Source organism: Aspergillus affinis (genome assembly GCF_023601865.1).
Source record: "Aspergillus affinis strain CMG 70 chromosome Unknown NODE_102_length_131176_cov_92_109673, whole genome shotgun sequence".
In the NCBI taxonomy this organism is placed as follows: Eukaryota; Fungi; Ascomycota; class Eurotiomycetes; order Eurotiales; family Aspergillaceae; genus Aspergillus; species Aspergillus affinis.
The window spans coordinates 1-12,412 of record NW_026515883.1 but is presented as its reverse complement, the minus strand read 5'-3'; the positions used below and the strand labels follow the sequence as shown (position 1 = coordinate 12,412).

The following is a 12,412-nucleotide window of genomic DNA, read 5'->3' as shown; positions in this document are numbered from 1 at the left end:
GACCTGCTGCAGACGTCGTGACAACGAGGAGGGGAAATCGAGACTTTTCTTCCCGAGGCATTAATATTGCCCGCAAATAAATACACAGCCTTCATGTATCATGCTTCTTTCCCTGCGGTCCATCCATGCATGTCCCATGCAGACTTCCCTGTTCATCCGAGCTCCAGTTTAATTGCTTTTTCTTTTCCTTGTTCTCCGCCATTTTGGCTTCTTTTTCATAGGTCTTTGCAGTCACCATGGCTCCCATTCCTCAGTCAAATATTACTTCCCTATTAGACCAGTCGGCCTTGTCGTCGGCTGGCATCGTTGCTTATCCTGAGGGCGATCGGTGTCCCCCCACGTACCTGAGCTATGCCCAGCTTCGTGACCGGGTCTCGCACAAGGCAGAGTGGCTGCGTCGTGTTGATGGTTTTCGCCCCAATGCGGTCACTTTGGTCCACTTTCGGACTCATTTGGACAATATCACTTGGTTCTGGGCAAGCATTCTGGCAGGGAGTGTACCCGCCCTGTCGCCGCCTCTCGTCAACACCAGCGAGGGACGTCGCGCCCATTTCAAACATTTACACCAATTACTTGAGGATCCACTCGTTCTGACTCACCAGACACTGGCAACCAGTGACTTTGGGGAGAACGAACTTCTGCGCGTGGTCACGATAGACGAATCCGAGAAGCCAGTGTCTAATGGCGTCGCTTTGGATACAGTGGATACTCCGAATGGTATCGCAAATGGCCATCATAGCAACGGTAGTGACGAGTCGACCAACAGCCACACCAATGGATATGCTAATGGCCATTCCAATGGCTCTTCGAATGGCCACTCAAATGGTTCTTCAAACGGCCACTCAAACGGTGTCACTGATTCCAAAGTTAACAGTCACACGAATGGAGTGACTAATGAGAGTGTGGATGGGTATGCCGCTGGATATGCCAGCGGGTACGCCAGCGGATATGCCAAAGGATATGCTGATGGACAAGGCAATCGCGAGAGCAATCGCGATACCCACGGTCACACCAATAGCAAAGTCCTTGCCAACGGTGGAAGTGCTGTCTCCAACGGCGCACACAACAGCAAGCTCGACGGGGTGGCCGTTCTCATGTTGACGTCCGGCAGTTCCGGCAACTCCAAGGCCGTTTGCCTTTCCCATGAGCAGATATTCGCCTCGATCCGAGGCAAGCTGGCAGCCATGCCAGTAACCGAAGGCAGTGCAGTCCTGAACTGGATTGGGCTGGATCACGTCGCCAGTCTAATGGAGACTCACTTGCTCTCCATGTACGCAGGTGTAGACCAAATCCAGATTCAAGCGGTTGAGGTTCTCAGTAACCCATTGCTGTTCTTGCGTCTTTTGTCTCAGCATGCCGTATCCATGACCTTCTCCCCGGACTTCTTCCTCAAGAAGTTGTTGGCTGCTTTAGACTCGGCTTCGGAAGAAGACAAGGCTGGCATTGACCTTAGTCACCTGCTCTATCTGGTTTCAGGAGGGGAGCCCAACAATGTCAACACCGGTATCCGAGTGACGGAATATCTGCGCAAGTTGGGAGTGGTACCCAAGAACCTAATCACCCCTGGCTTCGGTATGACTGAGATTTGCGCCGGTGCCATTTATAACCGGGCTTTCCCCGAGGTTGATATCCAGGCACGACGCGATGCCGGTGCCCTGGGTAAATGCATCCCCGGCATTGAGATGCGGATCTCGCGCGCACCTCAAGACGAACCCGCTCCAAATCCATCAAACAGCGCTGCCAGTGACGCAGGTATGCTTGAGGTGCGTGGACCCGTGGTGTTCTCGCGCTATTTCAACAACGAGGAGGCAACGCGAGGTTCTTTCACCGAAGATGGGTGGTTCCAGACTGGAGATCTTGGTACCATCGACGAAGAGGGCAACCTGAAGCTTGCCGGGCGACTCAAGGAACTAATCAACATCAACTCGGTCAAGTACTTGCCTCATGAGATCGAGGGGGCCATCAACCAAGAGCGCATTCCCGGCGTTACGCCGTCGTTCGTGGTTTGTTTCTCGCACCGGCCGACTGAGGGTAGTGCTGAACAGGTCTACGTCGTGTATCAGCATGAGTATGCTTCGGACGATACCGAAGCCCGCATGTCCACGCTCCATGCTCTCATTCGAACCGTGCTGCTGTTCACTTCCGCTCGACCGCGCGTACTCCCTCTTCCCCCTGGCCGACTGGAAAAGACCACGCTTGGTAAACTGGCGCGTTCGAAGATTCACAACGCTATGGTCCAAGGCAAATACGCCGATCAGGAGGAGCTCAACGAAAGCATCCTCCAGTCCTACCGCGACGCGCATTTCTCGGCGCCGCGTGATGACATGGAGCATAGGCTGATGGCTGTATTCAAGGAAACTCTTGGGCTAGAGGACATGGAAATGGGCATCGACATGCCCATCCTCGACACGGGTATCAGCTCGGTCGACTTGATCCGACTCAAGCGTGCCGCCGAAACCAACTTCGGCATTGCAGAAATTCCCATGATGACCATCATGACAAACACGACGATTCGCTCCTTGGCAGCCGCGCTCCAGGATTTTAAGACCTCCGCACAAGTAGGCGAGTATCAGGCCGTTGTCACCCTGCAGCCTCACGGCATTAAGACACCGCTATGGCTTTTCCATCCGGGTATTGGTGAAATCTTGGTTTTCCTGGCGCTAGCGCAGCATTTCCCTGATCGGCCCGTGTATGCTATGCGGCCGCGTGGGTTCAATCCAGGCGAGGAACCGTTCCAGAACTTGGACGACCTTATGACAACGTACTATACTGCTTTGAGGAAGCAGCAGCCCAAGGGTCCCTATGCGATGGCGGGGTACTCCTACGGCAGTGTGTTGGCTTTTGAAATTGCCAAGAAACTCGAGGCCGACGGAGAGGAAGTGAAGTTCCTAGGCAGCTTCAACCTGCCTCCCCATATCAAGCAGCGCATGCGTCAGCTGGATTGGTCTGCGGGTCTGTCGCAGATCTCACACTTCTGCGACATCATCAGTGAGGATCGCTCCCGAGAAATGGTTTCTGAGCTACGGCCCTTGCCGAAATCCGAGCAAATCGCCCGCGTGTTGGCCGAGGCCGATCCTGTGCGAACCGCAGCGCTGGGTCTCTCCCAGGCTTCGCTCCATACCTGGGTGAATGTCTCTTTTTCCCTGCAGAAGATTGGCTGGGAATATGATCCTTCCGGCACTGTATCCCACATCGATGTCTTCTTCTGTGATCCGCTACGCGACGTCGCCAGCTCGCGACATGAGTACCGTTACACCAAGCTGAACCATTGGGCAGACTTTGTCCGGAACGATCTCCAATTCCACGAGGTCGACGGCGCGCATTATACGATGATCATGCCGGAGAACGTGCCGAAGTTCCAACAGACGTTGAAGAATGTACTTGCGGCAAGGGGGCTGTAGTGCGAGGGAATCGGGATAAACGAGAGCGTCGGAACCATCAGGTAAAGGCGATGATGACTTATGAGTTTCTTTGATTGATTATTGAATCTTCTGTTCTTCTGTTCTCTGTAGTTAGTTTTATCCATAGTAGCTAGTTGTCAATTCATATTATGTCCAGACCTTAAATCATCTTGTCGGTTCGCAGGATGGGCTATCTTCTGTGTTACTTATCAATGTCTGTCTCTGTTTCCCGATCCAACGAGAAAAAGATGAAAACAATCAATAGATCTTGATCGTCTTCGGGGGGTGCGAGAAGGTGAGGTGAGTTGCCCTGGCGCGTCAGAAACCCAACTGAGGGGTAGCCCCCCAACGCCGTCACGTGGGGGCTTCGCAAGGGATGTCAACAAAATGACCTGTCACATAATCCCCGTTATTAAAACGTATCAAGTGAGATTGAGGAGATGCATTTAACAGCGGTAGCAAAGGCGTCCACAAAGCCTGTGGCCACAAACTCAGAGTTCTGATCGATGTTGTAAAGCACATGTGCCGACAGTGATGCTTCGTCAAAATAGACGACAAGGCCAAGGCCGTTCTATGAAGACCTGATCAGCGAAACGTATATGAGTAGCTTGACATTCTAGGGCCGCTTACGTGCTGTGCAGCAAGGCTAGAAAATAATGCCTCTGTTAGAGTGGGAACTGTTTCGACGAAGACGAGGCTTACCGTGGGCCTATTGGCGATCCGTCCGCCGTTCAGCGTTGCAGTGACCGTATGATTGACCAGGAGCGGCGCCAAGCTATCGTCAGACGACAGGTCTGGTCCTCTGAGACCGAAGGCTGCACGGATGGAGATAGTAGAGGCGAGCTCTGGAGCGTATTGTACCTGCCAGCTCCTGGTTATTAGGTAGTGCGTTTGGTCATCATGGTCTTTTGGAAGAGCTTCGGCGCAGGTAAACTCGGGAAGATCGAAGTATTGATCAAGCACTATTGCGAAAGCCAGCTTTACCATCGATACCGGCGAATCCTTGTTAGTTGAACAGAAGACACCCAGCGTGTTCTGTAAGGGTACCGAGATGGCAATCGAGGACGACATGATTGCTTGGATATTCTGGCTCTACAACAAAACAGAAAGAACTGCGGCAAGGAGACGTAGACTATTTCCTATAATCAACAGAGTACGATGAAAGGGCCAGGTTGAGTTGAGGTAAGCAGACAACAGTAATACCTGTATCTGATAATGACTATGACAATATCATAAGTGGAGCATCAGGTCTTTGCTCCCACAGTAGGCTCTCACAACAGACACGTGGCTAGGTTCTTTGTTTAACTGGGGAGGAGTCAAGGACAACGCCGGACGGACGTCTGTGTTGTGTCGAAGGAAGTATTTGCGAGGTGTTGCTATATTATTGAATCATACAGGAAATTACTTTTCTATGGAACCTATGTGATGAACTGTAAATACTACGATATTTGTCTTGTGTCCTTAGACCTGAGTCAAGTCACAACTCTTCCCGTAGTGGTGGACCAAACTGCTCCCGAATATATATTGCTGAGAGACCAATAGTATTGGAACAATGAGCCACAAAAAAAATAAAAATGCATCGAAGCAAAAAGGACGGAGCGGTGACCAAGAGACATTATCCTGCAGATAGATAGATATACCCGCTCAGCATTAGCATCTAATTCAATTCCCCCCCGCCATTCAACTTGAGAAGGAAGATAGAGAGAAGGCAGGGATGGAGACTGAAAAGACAATATATAGCTCACAAAATAAGGGCAATGTTTATAAGAACGGGTTCCATAACTCAGTCGGTTAGAGTGTGGTGCTAATAACGCCAAAGTCGAGGGTTCGACCCCCTCTGGAACCATCTTTCTTTTTTGGCCGTTTTTCTTTTCCTTCCGTCCGTCACCTTGTGTTTTTTTGCGAACCATCTCCAAACTATCTTTTCACTTCGCCATTCACATCTCTTACCCCATCCACCTTCATTTTGATTGCCGCACCACCAACCTTTCATCACCTTTCCCCCTTTTCGCCCGCGGTCGCAACGATGGGAGCCAGGCAACAGACACCAACAACCATCGTCATCAACACCCGGAGTTTGGATGGCGACACGGCCCATCGAATCCTTTTCGAGTGGACCGTTCAATCTAATTTGCCCATCACTATGAACTGATAACGTTTAATGACAGTCCCTCGGCCACGTAGTCTGCGGTCTTGAGCCTAGACACCATTAGTGCTTATCACGGAATACGGAATAGTACCCAGTTATCCCGATCGGCATGACAACATCGCGCCGTATCGCATATAAGACCCAAGTCTCGTCTACCCCAGGTTTTGTTGACCATTGAATTTCATCATGAATGAAAACACGCCGCTACTTTCTCGGCAATCATCCCGTCAAAGAGCCCAGACATACCGAGACCGTGTAGTCTTGGTCTGGCAGACATGGCGAATTCCGATCCTATGCTACGTCGCTGCACTACTCCTCAACTTTGCAGAGACCATGCGCGCAACGCCAAAGACACAACTCTACGAATCGATTCTTTGCGAACGATATTATAAGCTGAAATCGGAGAGTCCCCTTGGACCGGCGGTCGAGATCACCGATCGCATGTGTAAAGTCCCGGAAGTCCAAGAAGCTCTAGTATCGTTGCAGGCCTGGCTAAAAATGGGCGAGAATTTGATCGGTAGAGCTCTCACCTATAGCGTACTTCAAGTGAGTCGCTGACAGTAACGCCCAGCTCTCATATTGGCCATTCCTTTCGGAAAGCTCTCCAATACGAAAGGCCGCACGCTTGTTCTGATCCTCGGCATCCTTGGTCACACCCTCGCGGAGATCTGCATAGTGCTGGTGTGCTATTTCCACGACAGCGTACCACTCGAATCACTCTTTATATCTGTAGCATTGCGCTCCCTGGGCGGAGGCGTGATGGTGGTGTCGGCAATCGTGCACGCCATTCTCGCTGACGTGGTTTCGGAGGACCGACGAGCTCAAGCATTTTTCTATCTCATGTCAACGCAGTTGGCATCCGAGGTGGTTGCGCCGCTCCTGGGCTCTGCGTTGATGAAGAGAAGTGTCTATATGCCTTTACTACTGAGCTTCCCGTTACAGATCCTTTCTATTGCAGTCGCCTGGGGAATTCCGAACTCAACGCGGTGTCCAAAAGAGGGTAACGATGGGGAGGAGGATGACCAGGCGGAACACGGACAAGCCACTCAAACGGAGAGTCTTGGAACGCGCATAGAATCACTAGCCAGGTTTATCAAGGACCAAATGGGGGTTATCTTGATCGGGGTATCGTTTCTTTCGTCGATGCTTGCGGGAGAATCGCTGGATTATCTGGTCCAGTATGCGTCGAAGAAATTCGAATGGACTCTTGCTGAGGTCAGGTTCACCGTGTCTGTATACTAGAGCGAGCGGCTAACCCTCAGCCCCCAGGCAAATTACCTTGTCTCCTTCCGAGCCATCGCCAACTTGGTTCTCTTCCTGCTCATTCTCCCGAGTATCACGCGCACCCTGACATCCCGCCACCATTTCTCGCCAAAGGATGTAGATCTATGGACATCGCGAGTAAGCTCGATATTTGGAGTCCTAGGCGCCATCCTCTTGGGGCTGTCCCCTTCCACAGCAACCGTGACAATCTGTAAGTTTGCCTCACATTCAACCCATGCTCGAAAGTAGGAGAGCTGACCCACCCAGCCCTCGTGATATTCACCCTTTCCGCCGGATTCACCCCATCCATACAGTCTTACGGGACATCACTCGTGCGAGTTGTTGACATTGCACCGTTCTATTCATTTCTAGCGGTCGCCCGGATTGCCGGAACGCTGATTGGGTCACCTCTTACTGCGGCAGCGTTTAATTTGGGATTAAAACTCGGAGGGGCTGGGTTGGGAATGCACTTTTACGTTTCGGCGGGATTCTTCAGCATTGCGGGAATGGGAGCTTGGGCGGTTGGACTTTTTGACCGTGGGGAGAGGCGGGAAGAAGACGAGGATGGGGTGTAGAGAGTTACCCTGGAAAGATAGAATGCGAATTAATAGAATTAATAGAATTAATAGAAATAATCGAAAATATTGTGTCTTGAGTTCGGGTACTGTATTAGCTGAATAGATGCTCCGAGGAAATCATCCGATTAATTCACGATAGGTTTTTCACTATACAGGTTGTATTCGATCTCAGAGACATTTACTGATTGGACTCTCGGTCGCAAGGTACCGCGTACCTTTGAACTAGGGGCGAAGGATCCAAATGACAACCATTAATAATTTATGTCTTTATTCCGATGTCCATTCCGAGAGGAGCTTTTATTCCGCGTCGGACAGGATTAAATATGACGTCATTCCGAGGCCGAGCGGATTTGACAGGTCGAGTATACAACTTGTAATTAGTTAAGGATAGAATGGTAATAAGCATTTCACTGTTGCCTGGATTGTCCTTCCCACCCTACTGATAAAAAATCGGAAATTAGACTATGCTTGTGGTGCAGGAAGATTGCTCGTACTACTCTGCTGCCTATATATTACATCCAGGTGAAATATCCTGACAGGGCATATTCGGCCAGGGCGTAAGGCTAGAATCAAAACCCAAAAATTAATTGAAAGCTGATGATAGTACCATGACACGAAAGAACGACAAACCCCATAAGTTGACTGTACTATCATTCCATATATTAAGTCTCATATCCAAATCATCCACCGAATACAGATCAGACTTGACCAAGACTGATAAACAAGGCAGAAACTCTGATTCTCCACCTAGTCGCCACGCACATTGACTACAACCTTACCCTTGGAGCGTTTGGTAGCGATGCGATCATAGCCGAGCAGTGCATCCTCCATGGCGAAGACCGAGTCGACGGGAATCCGTAAGTGTCCCTCCTCGACTAGGTGGGCCAAGTAGACCACGTCGTCGCGCAGCGGAGGCGAACTGACCATCATATAGCGACGGGGCACGCCACCCAACCAGGTGGGTAACAGGGTATTGAGCAGGATGTGGAATGTCGTCGCAAGCATGTTTTCGAGCATACCAATATTGACCAGGGCGCCATCGGCCTTGAGATAACCTGGAGAGTGTACGAAGAGGGCTTGCGTGCCGACGCAATCGAGGATAAAGTCGAACGGCTTGTCGCCATACTGATTCGCCAAGAAAGCTGGGAGCGGATCGTGTTGTCGGTAGTCGACAAACTGCGCAGGCGTTAGTCCAGCAGCAAGATACCAAGCAGGCCTCTCTCCTACCTCGTCTACGCCCATGCCGCGCACCATGGCCTCGTTGCCACCACTGGCCACACCCACCACTTTGGCGCCGCGCAGCTTGCAGAGCTGCACGAGGAGCGAGCCGACGGAGCCACTGGCCCCGTTGACCAGCACTGTGTGACCCTCGCGCACCCCCACCGTGCGGATCATCTTGAGCGCGGCGCACCCGGAGCAGCTGAGACCCGAAGCCGACGCCATGTCAACAGCAGGGTCAATTCGCACGACTTGACTACTGGGCAGCCGCACATAATCAGCCAGCATGCCACGACCCAAAATCACCTTGAGGGGAGCGACCTCGAAAGCCACGACGTGCGTTCCCGGGTCGCGTACCTCGGCGGGCGCGTTCTCCCCGGCCGCCACCACCTCACCGGACAGCTCGAGCTCCGGGATAAACGGGCCGGTCAGAGACAGCTTGGGCAGCGCCTTAAAGAACAACTCGCTATTGACTTGCAGCGCCACGTGCGACACGCGGATCAGTACGTCGGAGGACGATTCCGCCGGGACTGCGGGTGTGGGGAAGTCGGGGATCAGCTCGAGTGAGCTGCGGACGGGGCCGCGCCGCATGCCCACCCAGGCACGCATTGTCGGCGGAATGGCGGCCATTTCTTGTGTTGTTTTATTATGATGGACCACTGGGGAGACAAGTAGTGATATGTGATGAGAAATAGGTGTACACTGTCAGTCCCCGGTAAGACCACCTTTGCTGTTGGTTTCTTGCCGCATTTCGTTGGGACACCAGTGTGTTTCGGGAATAACGCCTCTCGCTTCCTGCGGACAATCGGGCAGTCGGAGGATTTAATAACAGTGACAGTCGGAATAAAGGGTCTGGTGGATTCGTTCTCAACTTTTATTCTCAGCACTGCCCAAGAAACATTCAAAACAGCCAACAACCAATACAGAGAGGGCGCCGGTCATGGATGATTCTGAGGCGTAGCCCATTCTCGACGTCAATGGCTTGTCCCAAGTACGAACCTTTCCCGAAAAATGTTCAATGAAGAACGTACCTGTCCTACTAGCATAGGCCATGGACCTATGATACTTCCGGATGAAAAAACGTTTGAGCCTCTGCGGAGAAGCTTCAATGATTATGTGCCTCGCCGTTCTGACACCGCTGTCGAGAGAGTTTCCAGATGATTATAACCTCTCGGGCAGTCGCGCAGGCGTGGCCTTCATCTTTCTATTCTCCTTTTGCTGGGCCTTTTTCTTCAACTCCATCATGTGGGTTATCGTATCCGAAATCTTCCCACTAGAGCTTCGAGCCACCGGCGTCGGCTTCGCAATGTTTACGCAGTCTGTGACCGCAATTTGGCTGAGTTTTGCGGCAGGTATTGCGTTTGACAAGATCAAATGGCGTTTTTATTTTGTGTTGGTATCACCAGCTAGGCACTGTGTACACAGTTAAGTGAACAGGTTGTTTTCTGAAGCGAAAGTATAGATTGTAGATAGATAGATGTGTCTTCCCAGGTCAGGTTCCAAGATATCCCTTTTATCCCGTACGCGGATACTCGGCGGTCACAACACCGGAGCCGTAGCCTCACGCAAGAGTGCATATGTACTTGATTTTCTAGCCAGGTCGACAGCCTTCCCTTTCCGTTTTAGTGCTCACCCCTCGCCGCTTTTTGCTCACTGAGTAGACCTGAGCACGCCCTGAGCAGCCTGAAACGATCACTGAGCACGGGATGAGCGGAAGACTGAGTGCCCTGAGTGAGTAACCTCAATACCTAAACTGCACCCTAACTAGCGATTTCCTTCTTGCTCGTTTCTCCACTCCTAGTTCACTTTTGCCTGCTACACTCCCCAAAAAATCCAGTACTACCATCATAAAAATGATGAATCAAGGAAGCTATTTTTCCTTCTAATACCCATGACCTTTTCTCTAGGAGGAAATGCTGTACTATCGCGCTACATTAACATGGCAAACATTTTTCTGGGCTTTCTCCGTCGAAAGACAGCACAAACCCAGATATTCATGGGAGCGGCTGTCACGGACTGTGACCTGCCTCCGAGGACCTTCCTCGCGATACCCTATAACCTAACTCCCCGATAGGGACTAGCGTCAGAGCTGTCACACATATCGCAGCCAGCTCCTGAATAGCTTCATAGCTTAGCTTAGTTTCCTCGTCAAATACATACCCTACATTCTCACGATTCCCTATCGTCAGTGTAGCCGTTCGTTACATCAAACTAAGCTCGTCTTTTATTTCATCCTTTCTACTCCTAGCGATAACGTTGCATTGAGAAATTGCCGGCACACGTTAGCGTGTGTACCCACTTAATTCTTCCAACGGAATCGCTCCACCTACCGAATCACGATAACAAGAACGACGATCACGGATCGCGGATTACAAATTATGGTACCAGCTACCCCCCGGAAGAAGACCAAAGCCACTGCAGCCCAGAGAGGACCCAGTGACGAAGATCACGGAGAAAGACAGAATGCCCCTGGCCGCTTCCCTGATGATAGCGAGTTTGAACGCGAATCTGACAATCTTGACCTCCCGAGAACGGAAATGGAAGAGGTAGTATCAGAATCTGCAAAATCTGCCAGAGATGAAGCAGCTCGTCAGGCTCGCAGGGCTTGCCGCCTTGAAGAGCAACGTCAGACCGAAGAAGATCTCGAGCTCAACGACCTGGCTAATTCGATGGGTATAGATGATAACTTGGATATCTCACAGCTCGCCGCAGGGGCTGGGCCCGAAGGCGAACTTACTGAGCAACATCGCAAAATGTTTTACAGCAAGTTTTACAATCATCTGGAAACAGCAGTTGACGAAACCTGGATACTCATTCAAGAGCTTGTCCCGTTTAAAGTTCGAGCCGCGGGAATTATACGGGAGAAGGAACAGGCTGAAAAGGTTGCTACTGAGATAGCCTGGGCAGCCAATACCAAGGATATCGAGATTGAGCAACTTGTGGAGGAAAAACAGAGCTACATGAGCCGGATTGTCGAACTTGACGCAAAGGTTGCTGCCATGGAAAGGGCTCAGGCCAGAGATTGCAACCAGCCAGCCGCAGGCACTAGGGACCAGCGTGACGAGACTCCCCTCTCCGGTACGGGCGGTATTAGTCGCCGTTCGGCAAAGATGCCCGATCCCCCTCTCCTTGATGACGGCAAAAAGGTCCGCTTCGATGATTGGCAGATCCGAATCTACGATAAACTAGACGCGAACGCTGATCACTTTGAAACTACTAAAGCGGAAATGACCTACGTGAAAAGTCGCCTGGAAGGACGAGCAGCGGAACATATTATTGCACGTTCCCGTCGGAACTCGCTGAACCCTTACAAGAACGTTGAAGATATTATGGATCACCTCCGCTCTATCTACGAAGACCCATACCGCAAGACTAACGCTCAGAGCAAGCTACGTCAGTTAACTATGAAAGTCAGCGACAGATTTACAGAGTTCATTTCAACCTTTACCCTTATTGTCTCTGAGGCAGAGCTTGCGAAAGAGGAATGGAAAGAGAATCTTTACCAACGTTTACCACCCCGTTTGCAGACTCAGTTAGATGACCCAAGCAGCGATCCTAATGTCGATTATGAGAATTTCTGCCTGATTATTACGCGCCTTGATAATCGCCAGAATCAACGCTTTTCTCTCAAGGCTAACCAGCGTACTACGGTCTTAGCCCCTTCAGGTGGATCGACCGGCAAACCAACGACTATAGGTGCGTCTCCAGCGGCTGCAGCGCTAACTCAACTCTCTGCAAAATCGACTAGCCCGGGCTATCTTGCTCTAAGTGTAGAGAAGAAAAAGCTCTCGGACGAAGGCCGT

The 12,412-nt window shown here is 51.1% G+C and overlaps 5 protein-coding genes across 5 annotated transcripts; 3 read left to right on the top strand and 2 right to left on the bottom strand.

Moving 5' to 3' along the window:
- Positions 1–236: 236 nt before the first annotated feature.
- On the top strand, positions 237–3,401 carry KD926_000083 (non-ribosomal peptide synthetase; the record flags this gene model as incomplete). The annotated part of the gene is made up of 1 exon (XM_053104004.1): positions 237–3,401. One exon carries the CDS (start codon positions 237–239, stop codon positions 3,399–3,401), a length of 3,165 nt encoding a protein of 1,054 aa, XP_052952648.1.
- A 412-nt stretch (positions 3,402–3,813) lies between these two features.
- KD926_000082 (uncharacterized protein) lies at positions 3,814–4,472 on the bottom strand (the record flags this gene model as incomplete). Its single annotated transcript, XM_053104003.1, has 2 exons — positions 3,814–3,972; positions 4,032–4,472. 2 exons carry the CDS (start codon positions 4,470–4,472, stop codon positions 3,814–3,816), a joined length of 600 nt encoding a protein of 199 aa, XP_052952647.1.
- Positions 4,473–5,736: 1,264 nt separating this feature from the next.
- KD926_000081 (MFS transporter) lies at positions 5,737–7,388 on the top strand (the record flags this gene model as incomplete). Its single annotated transcript, XM_053104002.1, has 4 exons — positions 5,737–6,067; positions 6,122–6,765; positions 6,820–7,024; positions 7,081–7,388. 4 exons carry the CDS (start codon positions 5,737–5,739, stop codon positions 7,386–7,388), a joined length of 1,488 nt encoding a protein of 495 aa, XP_052952646.1.
- A 750-nt stretch (positions 7,389–8,138) lies between these two features.
- Positions 8,139–9,239, bottom strand: KD926_000080 (NAD(P)-dependent alcohol dehydrogenase; the record flags this gene model as incomplete). The annotated part of the gene is made up of 1 exon (XM_053104001.1): positions 8,139–9,239. The coding sequence occupies one exon, from the start codon at positions 9,237–9,239 to the stop codon at positions 8,139–8,141; it is 1,101 nt and encodes a 366-aa protein (XP_052952645.1).
- A 1,748-nt stretch (positions 9,240–10,987) lies between these two features.
- KD926_000079 (uncharacterized protein) lies at positions 10,988–12,412 on the top strand (the record flags this gene model as incomplete). The annotated part of the gene is made up of 1 exon (XM_053104000.1): positions 10,988–12,305. A coding segment is annotated over one exon (1,318 nt), but the record flags the coding sequence as incomplete, so codon positions are not given.